General features: G+C 40.8%; 1 protein-coding gene across 2 annotated transcripts in view; it reads left to right on the top strand.

Annotated features, from left to right (window-relative positions):
• SRBD1 (S1 RNA binding domain 1) overlaps positions 1–20,044 on the top strand; it is a 169,337-nt gene extending 149,293 nt beyond the window's left edge. For both annotated transcript variants that reach the window (XM_070429136.1, XM_070429135.1), the window contains exons 20-21: positions 16,011–16,195; positions 19,193–20,044. In XM_070429136.1, the coding sequence (XP_070285237.1) occupies positions 16,011–16,195; positions 19,193–19,482 (475 nt within the window). In that variant the 3' untranslated portion in view covers positions 19,483–20,044. The remainder of the gene's footprint in view (positions 1–16,010; positions 16,196–19,192) is intronic.
• The last annotated feature ends 876 nt before the right edge of the window (positions 20,045–20,920 follow it).

Here is a 20,920-nt window from a genome sequence, read left to right as displayed (position 1 = left end):
ACTTACTCCTTTCCTTTTGTCCCACAGGCATATTATTGTGGTGGCCTCCCCTTTCTCCATTCCCTAAGAGCTAAAAGCAGCACCGCCTTTTATCTTATTTCCCCCAGCATTTCTATCTCATTGCTCCTTCTTTTCATTGCCAAACTTCTCTGAAGAATAACCTGGCCCTAATTATTACTGCTTGCTTCCTCCCAGTCCCTTACAGATTGGCTTCTCTCCGCACCACGCTTCTGAAAGTCCTCTTTCAGCTAGTCATCTCCTGTTGTCAAAACCAGAGGCCTCTTTCTGTCCTTAAACCACTAACTCATTCTGCCACATTCGACACCATCAGCTTACTGACCTCCCATGACATTTGTTTTCATTTTCTACCTTCCCTGAGTTCTCTTCCTCTCTGGCCCTTTACATATAGATATTCTTTGAGTTTTTTACCTTTGCTACCTTCTCCTCTTGTCCCGAAGGCTCCCTGGGATGATTTTATCCACTCACAGGACATCTTTATCTCGCACCTCTCCACTGATAATTCCAACCCTACATTTCAGCATCTCTAGTCCAGATCTTTCTCCTAAACTCTAGCTCTCTCTTTCTATTTGCCTGCAAGAGATTTTTTCATGATTATATTAGCAAGTCAAACTCAATATATCTACAGTAAAACTTGTTTCCTACTTTTATCCCTTCCTTTGTAACTCCCTCTTCTTCTCCTCCCATCAAGTGAAAGATGATGATGACTGAGACTAAGATGATAGTGGAAGAGTTGGTGAGAAGTGGTCAGATTCACCAGCACCACACAAAAACAAGGCAGAAAACCAACAAAGAACTTGGTCTTTCTTTTTCGTCTCATATGAATGGTTAATAGCACTACTGCCTTTCCATTAACTGGGCTAAAGTGGACAGAATCACTCATTTATTCATTAAGCATATACCTTCTGGGTTCCTGCTGTATTCAAATACTGTTCTGCAACCTTGGAATACATTCAAAGATCCCTGCTCTCAAGGAAAGAGACAGTAAACAGCATAATAAATCAGCTGTGTAAAATAATAAAGGTGATAAAGTGATATGGGAAAAAGAGAAAGAGCAGATGAATGGGGATCAGGATTTATCAGAATTATGGGTAAGAGCTCGCAAACTTAAATAGAACAATCAGGGTAGGTCTCATTGACAAGGTGACATTTGAGTGAAGTCTTGGTGGAGGTAAAGGGGTTAGCTGTGCAGACATTCTGGGAAGAGTGGTCCAGGAAGAGGGATCAGACAGTGTAAAGGCTGTAATGTGGAAGCAGGACTGCCAACTTCAGGGAATAGCAAGGAGGCCAGTGTGCTAGAGCCTAGTGAGCAAGGAAGTGAAAAATAGGAAATTAGGCCAAAAGGGCTTTGGGAGGTTATGTTAGGGACTTGGCCTTAATTCTCAGTGATTTGGGAGCCATAGCAGGATTTTATGCTGAAGAGTGACATGCTGTGACTTACATGTCAAAAGGATTCTGTTGTCTGCTGTGTTGAGACTAGATGATAAGGTGCAAAAGTAGAAGCAGGGAGACCAGTTAGACTAATTGAGTAATCAAGTGAAAGATGATGATGCCTGAGACTAAGATGATAGTGGAAGAGCTGGTGAGAAGTGGTCAGCTTCTGGCTATATTTTTAAAGCAGAGTCAATGTGATTTACTGACAGATTGGATGAAAGGTATAAAAGAAAGTAACTGTGGGTATGAATGGCAAAGGTAATATGAATACCAGAGACACTAGAAGACGAAGTGAAACTCATTGTAATGGAGGGAAATGGGGGTGAAAGAAGTTAAGGAACTAAACTTTGATCACTCCCCTGGTGATCTCTTCTAGTCTCCTGGCTTTAAAGACTTTCATAAGCACATGACTCTTAAATTCCTGTCCTCCGCCCCATCCACTCTTCCACACTCCAGACTGGTGCATCCAACTGCCTGTTTGACATCTCAGACCTAACATGCCTTAAACTGAACTCCAGGTCTTCCTCAACATCTTGTTCTAACTATGGCTTTTCTTATCTCAGATGATGCCGATTCATTCTTTCTGTTTTTCAGTCCAAAAGCCTTGAAGTCATTCTTGACCTTATGAAATACCCCTGTCTAGAGATGACCCCTTTCTCCTGTGAACAACTCTGTGTTTCATGGAAGCACTTACTAATTATTGACCTTATTATGGTTATTGGTAAGTTTTATCCTCCCTGTTTTGGAAGTCTCCTTGAGGACATAAATCACCTCTATTCATTTTTGTATTCTTCAGGCCCTATTGCACTGTTTTGCTCATTCTAAGTGATGAATAAAATTGCCAACAACAAAATACATTGGTTAAAAAATGAAACCATAAAGAATATAAGAAAATATGGGGAATATTGAATTGACCTTAGAAATCAAGGATCTTAAGGGACGACTAATCTATATATATAAAAGCCTAAGCGACCTAACGGCCAGTCGAATGGTTGAACGGTCGCTATGACGCACACTGACCACCAGGGTTCAGATGCTCAACACACAGGATTGACCTCCCCCTCCCCACCCCCCACCCATCTGGATTGGGCCTGCAGGGGTTGGGCTGAAACCAGCTCTCCGACATCCCCCAAGAGGTCCTGGATTGCGAGAGGGCGCAGGCCAGGCCAAGGGACCCCACCAGTGCACAAATCAGTGCACCGGGCCTCTAGTCTTATATAAAAGCGAGAAAAGGAATAATAGATTTAAAATTTTGTAATTAAAAAGATTCTTCCACTTTACCCCACTTATTCATAATAGATTTGGATTATGAAAAGGAATATTGTGATTAAAGTAAAGCTGTGAGCCTCTCTAATTGTCCCTGTTCCTGCAAAATAAATAATGCACCTGAAATTTTTATACAAGATTTGCTAGGCTAGTTAGTTATAATTGTAGGCTGTAAGCTACAGAACAGGAACTTTATGAATCTGGTTTATTCTATCCCCATCACCAAATACAGACTGATACGGCAATATTTGTTTAATGAAGGAATAAACAACAGCAATAGAAAGTGTAAAGATGGCTACGTAGAAGAACACCGAGGAAAGCGACTACTCAGGAATTGGCAATTTTAAGTGTCAAGGAGCAAAATGAAATGTCTAGCTTTACTTCAACCTAAATATTTTTTCTGTAGTCTAAAATGGCTGAGGTCATTGCAGTTGTGTAAGCAGAACTGTTGATAGAACATCTAGATCATTATTTCTGCTGGTGCCTGTCCCACCTGTTGAGTGAGTAATTCTTTCAGAATCCCTTGTGGATTGAAGGGATTTGAGGACCTCCCCACATTGAATGTCATGCTCCACAGAGTATTGTGTTCAGAACCCGGCCTTCCTAGTTTTTATAGACTAGAAAACAGAGACAGACCATGAAAGAGGATCACTTACCATTTGTTGTCATCAACCAGAAATTGTCATGGTGTCCCCATGTGTGAGTGATTTCATTGTGTTGGGTAATATGGACTAGGAGTAAAATTGCTGCTATATTATGAGTAAAATGAAGCCCAGAAACTGTTTAGGGGTTGCTATTCCCCCACGCCTCTTCTGTTTTTGTCCTCCCATCTCGGTTGATCAAGAGATCCAAAAGCAAGTATCCGATTTCCCCTTTTCCTTGAATAAGGTGCCAGGAGGTAATGCTTTGTGCTGCAGATTATGCTGATTTGTACATGTCACAGTGAGACTTGGCACTTTCCCAAAGAATCTGCTGCATTGAGAATTTGATTCACTCCAGATAGTTAAGCCTGAAAGTTATGTTCTTGATTCAACTTGAAAAATGCCAGGAAATTTAATGTCAAGACTGTCACTCAGCACTCATTTTGATAAAGCATTAGCTAGTATTTAATTGTTATTTCCATTTCAGCCATTAGGGAGAAATTTTAAAAGACCAGTTTCTAGAATTGGTTAGCAGCCTGTGTAACAGGAATGTGACATGCAATACCTTTCTAGTGGACTAGGGAAATGTATACCAAGGAGTGATTTGTGTCAATATCTGTACTATAATAGTAGTACTATGGTATTCCCTTTATTACTGATGATGTACCTATTACTGACCCTTATAATCAATGTTGAAAAGTATGTTTTCAGAGAGTAAACAATCATTAATGCAAAATACAGGTCTGGGACAGAAGAATCACATAACCCAACCAAATATTTACTTGGAGAGGTAAGAATCTTCTGTACAAAAACCAAGCAATGTTTATTCTTAATTTATAAAAATATTGTGTCAGATTTTTAAGAGCAGAAGTTGGTCAGAGGGTACAAACTTGCAGTTGTAAGGTGAGTGAGTTCTGAGCATATTATGTACAGCATGGTGAATATAGCTAATAATACTGTATTACTATACTTTAAAGTTAGTGAGTAGATCTTAAATGTTCTTACCACAAAAATGGCAGTTATGAGGCCTGATGAAAGTGTTTGCTAATACTGTGGTGATAATCATTTTGCAGTTACATAAGTATATTATCTTGAAATTATACTGTCAATTATATCTCAGTAAGGCTGGGGGAGGGAGGAAACCCACACACACAAAAAGTAGAATTAACCCAGCAGATACACAAAGGCTCTTTGATGAGATAGAAGGACCTATCTGATGCTCATGGATTAAAAGCAGTTGGAGCAATAGGGTGGGAGGCCCTGTAGAGGTATTCCCTTGCTCTCTGCCATGCACCTGCATTAAGTCCAGCCGGATAGGGCTGTTGGGCCCTGCTGAAGTCTGTTTCTTTCCTGTTCAAGGGTTTAGCGTCTCCAAACTCTTTTTTTGAATCACTTCCAGGGGTTTTATCACATTCTTTCCAACCTCAGCTTTCTGCCCAGCAAGAAAGGTTTTCTAGCTGCTAAGCAGCTGTAATGCAAGAAGTTTATATCGTTTTTATTTTAAAACAAAACAGCAGCAGTAGAGCAATGACATTCACAGATTTAATATTCATAGTTTCGACTGTCACCCAGAAGGTCAATGACTTGTAATTTTTTTGAGGGGTAAGTCATTTAGCCTACTGAGTGTGTCTAGCTCACCTCCTCCCACGTCTAAAATTTACTGCAGCTTTACTCTGCATTCTCACGCCAACTAACTTCTGCAATGGTAAAAACATGCTTCTTTGTGGGAACCTTGCCTGAAAAGAAACCCAACTACAAATGCTGTAAAATAAATGAAGATTAAGTTAACAGACCTAAGAAATTACTAGTATTTGCAAATTTGAAAGATCTTAATTTTTCTGTTCTTGCCTCACAAAAGTTGGCAGCACTCAGACATGAAAATTACGGCAGAATGATTTCTGGCTTTTGATAAGCGATATCTTAGGATGTGTATCAATAGTGACCTACATTAACTTCTATGGAGCTATGATTAGACAATATTAGATTGCCTTTTCATAAAGGAACATAACATCGTAAAAGAGAGGTCAAACCTAAAATCTAAACATGATAAATAGATGAATTATTGAAAAGGATTTTTTTTTCTTGTTAGTAGTTAAAACTCAAACATCTTACTGTAATTCCCAGGAAGTTAACATTCATCATATTTTCCAAAGTGCCTTCACAAAGAGAAAAATGATGAAAGAGAATCTACCCACTGGAGAATCATATGATCAGACTGTGGGTTTCTTAGGAATTGATTGTTATATCAAATGTCTCACACGCCATTCCCAACACACCCCCCACACGAAGTGTGGGGCAGGGCTGATAGAAGATACCAGGAAGAATCCTGAGCCTTTGCTGTGGGTAGATAGAACCCATAGTAAAGGGTGTTTCCCAGGGGAGAAAGCCCTCTATCAGGAGAGTGCCAGCCTGCCTGGCTGCAGACCATGCCTGTTTGATCTGGGAGAGTTGTTTAACCTCCCTGTACCTCAGTTGCCTTGTCTGTTAAATGAGGATAGTACATATCTCATGGGATTACATGAGTCAATATCTATTGAATTCTTAGCACCTGGGACAGTAAGCTTATTGGTGTTGCTATAATTATTATTGCTGTTATTTTTGTTGTGGTTGAGAAGGGGCTGTCAAGCTAAGCCATAAAAGAAAAGTAGGGAGGTGGGTGGCTTATGACTGGTAGTCTCCCAGGGGTGGGGGTGGGGGTGGGGTTAATCATGAGATCTGGATATCATTGAGGTCATTTAACATTATTAATGAACATTAACACTGGGTCTTGGACCTGTCTTTCCTACATGCCCGGAGCAGCCCGTCAGTCAGTTCCCAGGGGAGGAAGAGTGAGGAGTTGCTGGCCTCAGTCCCTTCCATCTCCAAAGTATCTGCCCTGCTCTTCTCTTCCCCAGGTTTAGATCATTCAGTCTGGAGCCTGAAACGCAGTAGGATATCGACTTAGTCTCCCATTATCTCCCTCCTCCCTGCCTCCTTCCTGTCCCCAGTCTGGCTATGCATTTCAATCTTAGCCTGTCTTTTGACTCTCTGTGTGACCATAAGCAAATTACTTTGACCTTAATTGCCTACTCTATAAATGGAATAAAAATGGTTCCGCCCATTCAGAGGACAACCGGGGGATTTATGGAAATGGCAGATGTTAAGCATTTTCCAGTTTCGTGAAAGGAGGATTCCTTGGCCAGATAGATAGAATCCATAGGAAAAGGGCTGTTTCCAAGGGAGATCGTCCATTACCCTAAAACATGGGCTTTATCCCCTAGTAGCGTCGGAGCTGTTTAATTTTAGCTCTAGCATCTCTAGCCTGTATGTTTTTGAATACTACTTTTTAATTTGCCCTTCTCTTTCAAATATTCACAGGCACTAATACATGTTATGGCTTTACAGCCAGTAAATTAAATTATATGAATTCTAAACAGTGTTTTTGAACTGTTAGAGAGTCTGCAGCCTTTGAAACCACTAACTTAATTTTTTCCAACTCTTATTCAGTAACTCAAACAGAGCCAAACCTTTTCCTTTTGAATTTGGTTTTAAAAATAATAAATTGCTCCCAGGCAGTGGTCCTGGGTGCCAAATTTTTATCTGGGATCTAAATCTTCTGTCTGCATTGAAAATCACCCACAGTAAAGGGGTAAGGAGTGCTAATGATGATGTGATATATGACAACTTTTACCTTAGCTACGACCTGTGGTCTCAGCTGTGTAACTTTGGGCAGGTCACTTAATCTGAGTTTTGATTCCCTTATCTGTAAACCTACAGCCACAATAAATTTTTGAGAGAATGAAATCATCTTTATGAACACTTTCAAAGGATCTATTTACCTGCATGTAAAATCCTACCTCTAAAAGAGCAGGTATAAGTGGGAGATTATTTATTCCAGCATAGTCATTGTTTAAAAGTAGGCTACAAGCTCATTCAGGGCAAAGACTCTGTTACCACGTGTTCAGTCTTCTCCACAGTAAATACTTAATGAGGAAGCTGGATGTGTGATTCTTTTTTTTTCTTTTTTTTGCCTTTTATTATATAGGATTTTATTGGGGTAACATTAATCTGCATGAACATATAGGGTACATGTGAGGATTAATAATTTATAAAATCCTTATATAGGACCATGTGCCCACCACCCAAAGTCAAATCTCCTGTCACCTCATATTAGGACCCCTTTCTTCCCCACCCCCCTCCCTCTGGCAACCACCACATTGCTGTTTGTGTACCTAAGTTTCAGTTTTATATTCCACATATGAGTTAAATCACATAGTTCTTAGCTTTCTCTGTTTGACTTATTTCACTTCGCATAATGTTCTCAAGGTCCATCCATGTTGTTGTAAATTACGCTATTTCATTGTTTCTTATGGTCGTGTAGTACTTTCATTGTGTACATATACCACATCTGCTTTGTGCGATTCTAAATTATCCTCCAAGGCTTCAGCATTTTGTCACATTCCGTTGAAGACCTTAATTTCAGCAAATCTTTTATCATTTGAGGTTGTGTGGTGTGTGTTCAAAATGGCCAGACTCAGTGGGAACAGGATGATCAAACCAAGTGATATTGAGTTGTTGGGATACTTTTGGTTCTTTTCATGGGGTCAGGGGTGTTTTTAAAAATGTGGAAAACTGATTTTCTTTTGTTACTTATAAATTAATTTCTAAGACAATTCCTGAAACAGGATTTTAGAAATCTTTAGATGCAACCACAGAATTTCAGCAATGATGCCTTCTTATTTTTATATACTTGACTCATTTAAATGTATAAGTATATACATTTGGGTTTTTTAAATGATAATTTTAATTACGTTATAATCATAATTTTAATTAAGTTATAATCACACAGTATATCATACCTGGTTCTGAAATAGGAATAGCTACATCAAAATCAGTGCTACTTATTCTCTGTGATATCAGTTATTTCATTGGTTTTAGATATTTTCTTTGATGTAACTATACAAGCAATGTCTTCAACTATATTTCTAAAGAGAGCATCCTAAATCTTTTAACTGACTTTTTATTTTTACAAATTTAATTTTCTGGTCTAAATTGCTAAAATAAAATAGTTTTCTAAGGATATGTTCTCCTACATACAACTAATGTAACATGCATCAATTATCCAGTTTCTGTGTATGCACACCAGACCTTTCAAAAAGAAGGAATAGTAAGTTCTTCCAAAGTTAGAAGCAGGTAACAGTCTGATACTTATAAACGGAGTCTTTTGGAAGACAAACTGCATTCCTTAGGCTTATCCTTTTCAGTTCCTCCCGTTTTGTTGTTGTTTTTATTCTTAGATGCAGGAGGTGCCCCCAAAGTCTCCAAATGCTGCCAAGCCAGTGGCGCTGAAAATGCCTCGCTGCAGCCCAGATAGCTGCATGCCATTTGAAACTGGACTCTCAGATCAGAATCTGTGAGGACTTGGGAAACAGCCTCACTGCCCTTTCTGGAAGGGTTACTTTTTTTTTTTAAAGTTCATCTGCAATAAGTTTTCAAAAGCCAGTCAGCTGTAAGTTCTTGTGAAAAATGACTTGCTGTAACTTTCTGTGGTTGATTAAGTGCTAAGAAAAGCAATTTAAATATTATCCTCACTTACCTACCAGCTTCTACAGCACAGTAGGTGTTCTGGGGCCTCTCCCTGAATGCACTCTACTTGAATTTACCATTACTCATGGATTTTGCACCAGCAAAGCTTTTTAAGGATTCTGGCCCAGTCCAGGGTCTCAGTTTAACAAAGAGGTTAGAAGTTTGAAACGATTCATTGATGATGGTTACGGTGCAATTCACGTCGCTGCCCCTTCGATTTGACTGCTGAGAGGTGGGTAAAGCCAGGGCTGCCTTTTATCTAATTGTGTGCTGCTACCTGCTAACCTGTATCAATTCTCCTGCGGATGCTACAAAAGAAATACCAGGTTTTTCTCCTTTGTCATGTTGGAATTTATAGTCAGTCTTTAATATTAAGTGCAGCAGATTTAAGAATATATAGTATCTGGTTTTTAGTATAACAAACTATCACTGAATTTTCATTTGCGTCCCAACGCTTACTCTACAGTCACAGTTAAGAAGGGGAGGTTTTCTCCTAGAACAGGGGTGGGCAACCTTTTTGTGAGTGCGTGCCAAAACCAGTAAAATCTCTGACTCAAAATTCTTCTGCGTGCCAACCCTAATTTTTTGAGAACATGTTATGCCTACTTGATATCTCTTAAGGTGTACGTATGTGAAGAACCTTGAAGAAATAATAAAATTCATTTGAGCGACAAAAACACAGTATATGATGATGAAAAATACATTTATTTTTTAATGTATACATGTACACTGATAGTCCAACAGAAAACTTTATGACTCCGTTTGATATTATCAGTGGGACTTTTGCTGCTACATCACTGATGACAGAGATTTTACATCAGGTTTATATTTCGTGACCTTCAGAGATATGCACGAGCTACTACTTTCATCCGTCAGGCTACTCCTATTACGAGATTTAACAAAATTCATCACTGAGAACAAAGATTCACAAGCGTATGTGGATGAAACCAAGACACTGTTCGGATCTAGGAAGGCAGGGAGAGTTAAGGCAGAGGCATAGAAATTGCTCTTTCCCTCTCTCGTCAATCCATGTCTATGGTCTTTAAGATAACTTGTTATATAAAATTATTTACTTATCTAAGATGCACCTACACTGAATTTATCTGAAAAATAAAAAAGTCAATATTAAGAAAAAAATTGTAAATGGAAGATTATAAGAGAGGGTTTCGAGTGCCAGCAAAAGTTACTGGCGTGCCATGTTTGGCACGCGTGCCATGGGTTGCCCACCCCTGTCCTAGAATAAGCTTTCTTTTTACATCATTGAATGTCTATCATGACCTGCTTTATCTGTACCTTTTTATTTCTAAAATGACTGTGCTCTTGGAATTTAACGTTTTGTTTATTGATGTAATGACTTAACAGCTGAGTAAAACTAATGGATAAAAATAAACAAGTAACAAAAATCTCTCTTAAAAGTGTTAAGAGTGGCTAGACAGCTAGAAGCCTTTGCCCTTGCAGCATGTTCTTTGTGGAGTTATAAATCCTGTGAGTTTGGCCTACACATATGGGCTAATATTAGGCCGGTTTTAAAGTGATGGTGTTGCATCACCGCGGTTCTTCTGTGCTCTGTGGGGTATCACGTTGCTTTAATGTAATGAGCCAAGCCCTGGGCTCCTGAGCTTTTTTTCTCCATGCTGGAAATGATTACATAAAACTGAATGGCTATATCTGAACTCCTGTGAGTCTTGAGAATTTCTTATTCTTCAGGAAAAAAACCTTACAAAGACTTTTATTCTTTGAGTGCATTTGTAACAAGTTTCTGTTGAAAATGTCAGTGATTTTAGGTTCTCTGGCATTCTGTTTGAAAACAGGCATGCTCTCTGCGGCAAGCTCTGTATTTTAACTTTGTGCAGATGTATGTGAAAAGAACACGATGTGCTCATTTGTTGCACTTATGCTACTTTCTTACTTTAAGTAAGATGGGTGAAATTACATATTAAATAAAAACAGCAGCGCAGACAGTGGTCCTTAGCAAACTGAAATGCCTTCCAGGGACAGTGGGGAAAATGAGACTCTGCTTTCATAACTCACTGAATTGTGAAAGATTGTCTACTGAAATGCATTTATATAACAACTTCTTTGTGGGATTTATCAATATTAACAGTCTAATGTTTAAAACTAATCTGCCATTAAGTTGTGCCGGTGAAATGTTACCAAAAGTATTGTATTTTATAGCTTAACCAAATATTGCCACTTAATTTTTGACATAACTGCAGTTATAAACAGACACACGTGGATGTGTATGGCATGAAACTCCGTTTTGTGAAAATAGCTGTGTGTCCTTGGGAAAATTATTTAACCTCCCTGAACCTCAGTTGTCCTTTTCTGTATGACATGTCTGCCTTTTAGGATTATTGTCAGGATTAAATAAGAACATCTATCAAGCACTAACATAATGCTTCACGCATAATTATCAGTACATGTCCATTTACATTCTGTGTCCAAGCGTCATAAAGCACATTGTATTTTTATTTGGTACTTGTGAGCCAGAAAGGACTTTATATTGAGTATTACATACTCAGTTCTAAATGAAACTTTGTATTGGATATTCCTGATCACACTCAGTTCTAGGGTGAAAATTCAGAATATGTAGAATAAATTTTTTTAGGATATTTAAAGAACACATGTTTGAGTGACTACTGAGCATAAAACATCATTTTCTGTCATTCATGGTCAGACGTATTTGCAATCCAATAAGGTAGAGGTCATTCTGAATGCTATTCCCAGTTCATTCTGTAGTTCCTTTCCCTTGTGTTTGCTATGTTCCTTTCTCTGCAGTCCTGTTGTAACTTTAAAAAGTTTTCACAATTAAAAAGCATTTGACTTTGTTCTGTAGTCATTTAAAAATAGGTCTGATCAATGCGAAGCATTAGCTAGGAGCACAATTTGGTCTTTTTTTATTGATTTCAGTTACCAGTGCCCTCGGGCTTAGTGTGTGAGAATGAAATATGCATTCAGGTTAAACAGACCAACCTTCTTTTTACATCTGCAACCACTATAAACAGAATTCTTTCAATGGAAGTGACTTTGGTAGACGTTAGTTACACACAACAACCTTAAGCTTCCCAAGCCAGTATTTCTGTTTGGGGAAGTTTCTGCCATTTAGTTACTTGTACTAATGATAAGATGCTATTCAAGGTTATAGATTTACAGCTCATGAATATACTTTTTTGGCACTTTAACAGTTGATTGTAGGCCAGAGTCTTGGGGATTTGAAAGATGTTCTGGTAAATACCAGGGAAGCCTGCTCAGCAGGGCATGTATTATTTAGAAAGTTGAGCAAGGAAGTTGGCTGTGGGCAGAGGTTGTCATGTATCATCTGCCCCATCAGTCAAAGCTCCAGCAGCTGTTCCCTGTCACCAGGGCCCATATGTGCTACTGCCCATCCATCAGCACTAACAGACACTGGCTGCCTCTCTGGTGGGCTGGGGAAGCCATGGACACGCAAATAGAGGGTAGCTCACTGGCCGCCAATTTGGATGGAAGCTCATTTCTGAAAAAGGAGACCAGGAACCGACTCCTTGGTCTTTCATTAGGTCATTAACCAAAATACATTGTCAAGAGAATTAATTAGATTTTAGAGAATCTGTTTTTGACCAAAAATATGGCTTTCAAAATGTAGGAGGGTTGCACATTTGAACCCAAAGAGACACATTAGTGAAATGAGAGATGAGAGTTTACTCCAGCAGATATCAGATTACCAGTACCAGATTATCACCAAAGAGGCCTTTCTGGTTGAACACAACTATGCAAAAAAGACTGGAAATCACAAGTATTCCTTTTGCAACAGCCTGCAAAATGGCATAGGTCCCAATTCTGATCATAGACAAGCCTCCAACATTTTCCTTTTTCCCATCTTGTATTCCAGAGACATCCTAAGAGGAAAGGATTTGACGGCATTAGTATCACTGTCTGATTACTGTGTTGACATTTTTAAAGTGCCATTAATCATAGGAAATGAAACTTAATGATGTAGAACAGCAATTTTCAACCGGTGTGCCACAAGAGGCACACTGGTGCGCCACAAGAATTTTTAAGACATGCAATACCTGACTATTTAGTCAGCAGCACTGACCTCTTTTCCCTTAGATTGTTAAATGAAAAAATAACAATAGCCAACATAATAGCTGGCTGGTGTGAATGAATCAAAGTTATACCTATTTTTTTTTTTTGGTCAGATCAGCAAAAAATAGAATATATTTTTCGGTGTGCTGTAGAATTTTAGTAATTTGTTTAGGTGTTCTTTGTGAGATGAAAAGGTTGAAAATCACCGATGTAAAAAAATACCCAGCCAAGGAATATCAAGAAAGTGAGCTACAGCTCAATATTCAGATGAAATTTAAGTGAAATGCAGCTTAACTCTTTATTATCTTTTTGTCTTAACTTATTATTGAACTCCAAAAGCTAAGTAATTGATAGGTCGCTATTCAAGTAAGAGAATGGCAAACATAGCAAAGGGAAATTGAGAAAGGCAGATACTTTTATTTTGTAAATATTGCAGCTATCCAATCTAATAAAAGAGAAACATGCAAATTGACCGTAACTTGGCTACGCGCCAAGCCACGCCCACCAGCCAATCAGACCGACTATATGCAAATTAACCCAACCAAGATGGCGGCCAGCAGCCACGGAGCTGGAGCAAGCAGGAGGCTTGGTTGCCCCGGCGATGGAGGAAGCCAAGCTTCCCGCCTGCCCTGGCCGGCTGTGGCCTCTGCTAAAGGCAACAACGTTTCAAATATAGAAGATAAATAAATCCCAGATACCTGCTTCAAGCCAGCCTCTACTGGGAGCTTGGGTGGCTGGGGGCAGTGGCCAGCCTGCAAACAGCCACCAGCCCCTCACCCAGGCTGGCCAGGCACCCCAGGGGGGAACCCCACCCTGAAGGGACTGTGGCCAGCCTGCAGCCAGCCATCAGCCCCTCACCCAAGCTGGCCACACCCTCATGGGGTGAGGGTCCCTGCTGGGGGTCTTGACCAGCCTGCAAACAGCCATCACCCCCTCACCCAGGCTGGCCAGGCACCCCAGCAGGACCCCCCTCCCTGAAGGGGGTGTGGCCAGTCTGAAAATGACCCTCAGCCCCTCACCCAGGCTGGCCAGGCAACCCAGCGGGACCCCCCACTCTGATCTGGGACACCCTTCAGGGCAAACCAGCCAGCCCCCACCGGTGCACCAGGCCTCTATCCTATCCTATATAATAAAAGGGTAATATGCAAATTGACCCTAACAGCATTGCGACTGGGAATGACTGGTCACTATGACACACATTGACCACCAGGGGGCAAATGTTCAATGCAGGAGCTGGCCCCTGGTGGTCAGTGCGCTCCCACAGGGGGAGCTCTACTCAACCACAAGCCAGGCTGACGGCTGCCAGCACAGCAGTGATGGCGGGAGCCTCTCCCGCTTCCTCAGCAGCGCTAAGGATGTCTGACTGCAGCTTAGGCCTGGTCCCCGCTGGCAACTTGCCATCCCCCGAGGGCCCTGGGCTGCCAGAGGGATGTCTGATTGCCAGCTTAGGCCCGATTCCCCGGGGAGCGGGCCTAAGCCAGCAAGTGGACATCCCCCGAGGGGTCACAGACTGTGAGAGGGCACAGGCCAGGCTGAGGGACCTCCCTGAGTGCACAAATTTTTGTGCACCAGGCCTCTAGTCCTATATAATGAGGCAATATGCAAATTAACCCTCACACCCTCACAAGATGGCTGCCTACAACCAGGCTGACAGGGGGGTTAGTGAGGGACAACCAAATGACTGAAGAGCAGGCTGCATGGGGCGGCCAGGCCAGTGGGGGGGCCGTCAGGGGTGACCAGGCCTGCAAGGGAGGGCAGTTGGGGGCGACCAGGCCGGCACGCAGAGCCAGTGAGGGGCATTCGGGCCGGCGGGGGGGGGGGGGGGGGAGGGAGGGGATGGACACTTGGGGGAAACCAGGCAGGCAGGCAGGTGAGTGATTAGGAGCCAGTGGTCCAGGATTGGGAGAGGGATGTCCGACTGCCGGTTTAGGCCTGATCCCCAGGATTAAACCTAAACCGGCAGTCGGACATCCCCCAAGGGGTCCTGGATTGGAGAGGCTGCAGGCTGGGCTGAGGGGACGCCCCCCACCCCCACCCCCACCCCCACCCCCCTGTAGTGCACTGTGCCTCTAGTATAATTATAAAGCTTATAAAGATAATGTTCATCTTAAGGCTATATAATTGCAGTCTGTCTTTTCATCGCTTCCATTTTTCTCTGTTGATGCTGAATATACTTAGTGTACTGATTTTATTTTATTTTATTTTATTTATTTTTAAACATATTTTATTGATTTTTTACAGAGAGGAATGGAGAGGGATAGAGAGTTAGAAATATCGATGAGAGAGAAACATCGATCAGCTGCCTCCCGCACACCTCCTACTGGGGATGTGCCTGCAACCAAGGTACATGCCCTTGATCGGAATCGAACCTGGGACCCTTCAGTCCGCAGACCGATGCTCTATCCACTAAGACTAACCGGTTAGGGCTAATGGACTGATTTTAATTAGTTCATGTGAGGTTTGCCTGTTGATGGCATTTGAGAATTACTAAGCTGGCGGTATGCTTGCACTGGTAACACAAGTACAAAGCAATGGTATGGCACCTGACTAGAGTAATGCATTTGTCAAAAGCTGGCAGTGCTTGTTGGGGATTTTGATGAATTTTTATATCATCAATTCATTGTTTATATAAAATAATTTAAATTCAAATAAGTTTTTCTAACTGAAATTTTAAGAATCATGAGGTAAGTATAGGTATCCTCATTCAGCAAACACATATGACACTAAACTCTAAAGAACATTACACTGTAAAATGTTTCTGACCTGTAGATGCTTCATTGGAAAATAGTACAAGAACCTAAATCCATCCCTTCCCTTCCCTTTTCTTTCTTTTTTTTTTTTTTCAGGACAGATCATGTATTATATCATGGACACATAGTAGGTTTTCAATAAAGACTGATAGATTATTATATGGATCTGAGATGACTGAATTTTAGGGTGGTCTGTATAAGGAAATTGGAAAATAGGTAATATTATTAATAAGTGTTGGTCTCCCTCCCGCCCCACCTCCACCCCCTGCAGGTTTTTATCCTTCATTGGAGGAACACTGTGTGAAATTGGGAAGCATGAAATGCAACAAAAAATAAAGTCATTCCTTGAAAAGGAAGGAATAGAGAAACTTGCAGAAAGATTACAAACAACAGTGCCCTCTTTACAGATCATCATAGATGGCCTCAGCCAGCCCGAAAGCTTTGACTTTCGAACAGGTAAGCAGTTGAACTTGAACAGTAGCACCTTTCATTTGCATAGCTCACGATAGGTCCTATGGCCCTCACAACAATCCTATGCCATAGGCAAAACAGATGTTATTCTCCCATTCTACTCATGAGAAAACTAAGGCATGGTGGCCTTCCTTCAAAGTCATTTCAGTTAGGTAGTATCCAGAGCCAAAGCTAGAAGCGAGGTCTCCAGATTCCTCGTTCCCTGCTTACTGTTTACATGCATCATACATGTGCTGCTGTGTTCATGGAGGCACACAGTTTTCATCATCCTTTCCTAAACGGTTTTTATCTCATAGGAACCAGAAGTCCAAAGTAAGGCATTCAGTTCACAAACTAAAAAGCGAATCTTCCTAAATTACAGCCTTCCAAGTTCCTGGATTCTGTGTCAGTGTACACACTGAACAAATAAGATACTATCTCTCTGTTGATTTTTCCTTCTAATTAAAAGTGCTCTCAGCTTTCAGCACAGGTAGATGGTGACGGAAGTATGACAGCCAGAGTTGTTGAGAGCAGTGACCCGGTGAGAAAGAATTAAGGTATCAGTTTCCCAAGGAAATTTGAATAGGAAGCCCTGAGATTTGAATGAATCTGCACTTGTCTCATAACCAGTTTTATGATGCCATGTTGAGGGCTTGGCTCTTTTCATTCTTTGTTAGGCTGCGTTGGGGTGATGGGACATGCTTCTTTGAAAAAGTTTAAGGGAATTTAAAAACACCACCAGCAAGCTCATTATAATTTTACCTCAACTTTTCAGTAAGTTTGAAATTAATTTTTTTTAAGTTGGAGAAAAGTAAAATAAAACATAGAGTAAGATCTGTGCCCAAAATGTAGGAGTCAACGCGTCTGAGCAGTCAGTCCATCCAAAGTGTCGTTTAGCAGGAATACGAAGTAGAGCAGTGGTTCTCCAACAGGCGGGACGGGAGGGTGGTGTGCCTAGGTTGGCAGATGTGCTCCAGCTGCAGGCCTCCTGAAAGGGTTTTGCTGTCCATCTTTGTTTTTCTGTCTCGAGGTTGATTCCTCTGTTATTGCGGTTACACTGTAGGGTCAGGGCAAAGATTAACTCTTAAATTACATAGTTCAGTTAAATAGCCAACAGCCAAGTAGAGATCCTCGCCTGGTGATGCCCGTAGTTGAGCCGAAACCCGATGCATGTAGGCTTATCAGTTACTGCAGTTTTTATCATTATGTCAAGTGAAATTTCAAATAAGTCTCATCTCTCTTCTCCATTTTCTCCAAAGGATTTCTCTTCTTGATGCAGCATTCTTTTCTGATACTCATCCTGTCTTCTGTGTTCTCAGTGACACAGTTTTATGACATTAGCACTCTGGTTGCTAGTCGGTTTCCATAATTGGGTTCATCCTAAGCAGCCTTGTGACAGGACTGAATATATGTACCTTGCCAATCAAAGTGTTAAAGATTGCTGGTACATGGTGGATTTTCTGATTTCTTAGTGGCCCAGGCTATCTTCAGGAGCATATTAGGTAGTTCCTGACTCTGCTTTTCCGTGCAAAATTAAACCAAGCAGCTGATCAGGAACCCCTGGGGAATCTGTACCAGCTGGACCTCTATGAGAAAAAAAGGGGGGGAAGACTTTTCAAGCATAAAAACAACGCCTATGGGGCCTCGGAAACCATCTTGCCTCTGACCCTGATCCATGACTTAGTTTCACTTTGCTTGGACACAGTCAATGCCCAGCATAATATATTACATTAGAGTAGGTTTCTGCTTCGGCATCAAGTGAAATTCTACAGAATCAGTTCCAGTGTTAGCATATTCCTATTTTTATGAGATTTGAGGTTTAAAGAAGGCTTTTGTTTTACAGGAAGAAGGTGAGTTTGTAAAAAATCTTGATTTCAATGTGGTTGGGCTGGGGAAGGGGAACAGAGAGGTGACCAGTTGTTAATACAAATGTAAAGGATCGCTTCAACAAGTAATCAGGATAAAGCCAGCAGCTGTGGAGGAAAAGGAAATGGAATGGGTGGAGGGAAAATGAGGTCTCAGTGAAAGGAGATCCAAGCACAGAATGTGTTCTTTGTTACTAGAATCAACATTCAGTAATCCTAGGAAAGGGGGCCAAGAAGAGCGTGGATAAATGGAATCCAGAGATAATCCAAGCGCCCCACTTAAACTGTTGGTTCTAACCTTCTCCCTTATAAAACCTTTGTTATTGTTTTGTTTTAATGAGAGCCATAATGATTCCTTGCATGCTTTATGCCCACCTTTCGGTGGATAGTATTATTAGTGAACAGAAGGATGTACACCAGGGTGAGCAAGAAAAGGGCTGGGAGGACCTTGAGAACAGAGACCTACACGTCTTCACCTTTGTGTCCCTAGCACCCAGCAGTGCCTGGCAAGGAGATAATAATAGGAGTTAATAAATGTTTGATGAATTAATCCATAAATTTTGATTGGATAAATATATTCAAAATGGATAGATACTGATTCCTGAGCTCCAGATTTGTTGGGGAGAAGTGAGACAAAAGAACATTTGAATTTCATCTACATTTGACCAAATGTTGGTGTACTTTTTACCACCTTTAAAAAGTGTGAGGATTCAGGCACTGGGTAAAATCTCCCAACCTTCAGTCTCCAAGGGTCTGACTTTCTCAGTGTTTGCGATTCAGCCTTGTGTATTCATTGGGCACAATTATTTTCTAATCACCTCATAAAGAGGAAAATAAGAGTCAGTCCTTAAGTGGAGTGCCAATGTTCCCATGTTAACGAGATAGAGTTTGCGGAGAGGAAAGTGTTTGAGTAAATTTTCTTGTCTTATTTCTACTGTGTGAATGCTGTTCCTCCAACTAGGATGCGTTTTCTCCGAAGGCAGGCCAGAGTCCAGCTCCTTTTGTGTCACCCCTGATTGCTTAATACTGATCTGGGCACATAAGTGAGATGTAGTAAATGCTTACTCATTTGTGTTGTGTCTAGGAAGTGCAGAACCTTCTTATTAAACTAGATGTCTTTGTTCCCCTTTCCTTGCAGATTTCAGTCAACCGGATTTCAAGAGAAGCATAGTCTGCTTGCAAGATCTGCAGGTTGGGACAGTTCTTACAGGCAAAGTTGAGAATGCCACTTTGTTTGGCATTTTTGTGGATATAGGAGTGGGGATAACAGGGTTGATTCCCATACGAAATGTAACAGAAGCAAAGCTTTCTAAAACGAAGAGGAGAAGGAGTCTTGGACTGGGCCCTGGAGAAAGGGTGGAAGTCCAAGTACTCAACATTGACGTCCCCCGATCTCGGATCACTCTGGACCTCATTCGGGTGTTGTGAGTGTCCCACTGAAGGCCAACCACTTTATTTCCTCATTTCTACTGATTGGCAAGAAAAAGTCAGAATGTCTCTGACTTCTAGATAGCAGAAGTCACTTAATATAAGAAGTATTTTCCAAACACTTTCCTAATTTTTCTTTCTGAATACATAGAAAACCAATAGTTTGATTTCTTTTCACCTTAAAGAAAACAATAGGTGTCCATATGTGGCTTCATATAGTAATGATTTTCTGACCAAAATTTTATTTTTTATAATTCACCTTTGCCTCCTTTTGCATTTTGTATAAGAGATTATTTCACTTCCAGTTGCCAACTTGCCTTGCTGGACTTGTATGGAATTGTCTTTTTTATTTGAATTATGCAGTTTTAACTCTCACTTTATATAGATTTTTTAAAATCAGACTTTTTGGATTTAACGTGTGATTTTTTTTTCTTGCCAAGCAAACTAAAAATATATCAGTAAAAAAGATGCGTGTGTGTCTGTAACAATCAAGTGGATGGCTCAGAACATTTCTCAGAAGAACATATGTATTGGTGACTACAATAAAATTTTGCGTCAGTGACCTGGTTTTTGCAATGTTGTTTCAGTGAATGACCCGGAGTCATTTTGATTACAAAAGGTGTGGCACACACTTTTACAAATTTCATGTAAACCAACTGTGCTTTGGGGGAAGAGGGAAGCCTTTGGGGATTTGAAGAATGACTGTTTGACTTAGCATAGAAGGGTACATTCTCTCTAAAGCATTAGGATTAAGCTTCAGATTGGGACAGAAATAGCCTTCCTGAAGATTGAATATAGACCATGTGTGAAAGGAAAGAAAGGCTAGTAGATAAAGCAGGTGACTCTGCATTTTTACTCAGGGGAGATGGGAAGTATTGGCGTGCCCACTCGGGGTAGAAATGACGTAAATGGAGCCCACGCTGGATTGTGTCGAGCATTCAGGGTGCTGTGGTTGGTTTGCCTGATGGAGTCACTTGCACGGCTGAATGGGTTGCTGGTTTTCTCCCTGTGTAAGCAGTAGAGGATGGTCACTAAAGACAGTGATGGATCCTGCTCTTTTGCCTGAAACAGACCTGGTGAACACTTATTGTCCTGGCATAATTTTTAATAGTGCCTCTTTTTATTTGCAAAGTGCCCCATTTTGGATAATAAGTCATATGACCACCTTAGTAAATCCCTTACAAAGTGGTAAATCGGGCTGTGTTTATTGATGATTCTGCCTGAAAAGTCTCTTTTTGGATTGCTTCTGTTTTTCTCATTGAAATATAAAGGAACATCATCAAATGAGACTAAAGATGGAGGGGGCAGGGAGAGTTGGAGGTTTGAGCAGAAAGGGAAATATAAGAAAAGGATAAGAGAGTGAAAAGCCTAAGGAAATAGAGTATGATTTCTGGATGGTATTAAATGTTCCACTTCAGGTTAGTGATCAATTGAAGGT

The sequence above is a fragment of the Myotis yumanensis genome, unplaced genomic scaffold, assembly GCF_028538775.1.
Source record: "Myotis yumanensis isolate MYYU_CA2020_CCGP unplaced genomic scaffold, mMyoYum1.0.hap1 SCAF_11, whole genome shotgun sequence".
Taxonomy (NCBI): domain Eukaryota; kingdom Metazoa; phylum Chordata; class Mammalia; order Chiroptera; family Vespertilionidae; genus Myotis; species Myotis yumanensis.
Note: the sequence above shows the minus strand (reverse complement) of the source record. Positions and strands in the feature narration are given on the sequence as shown.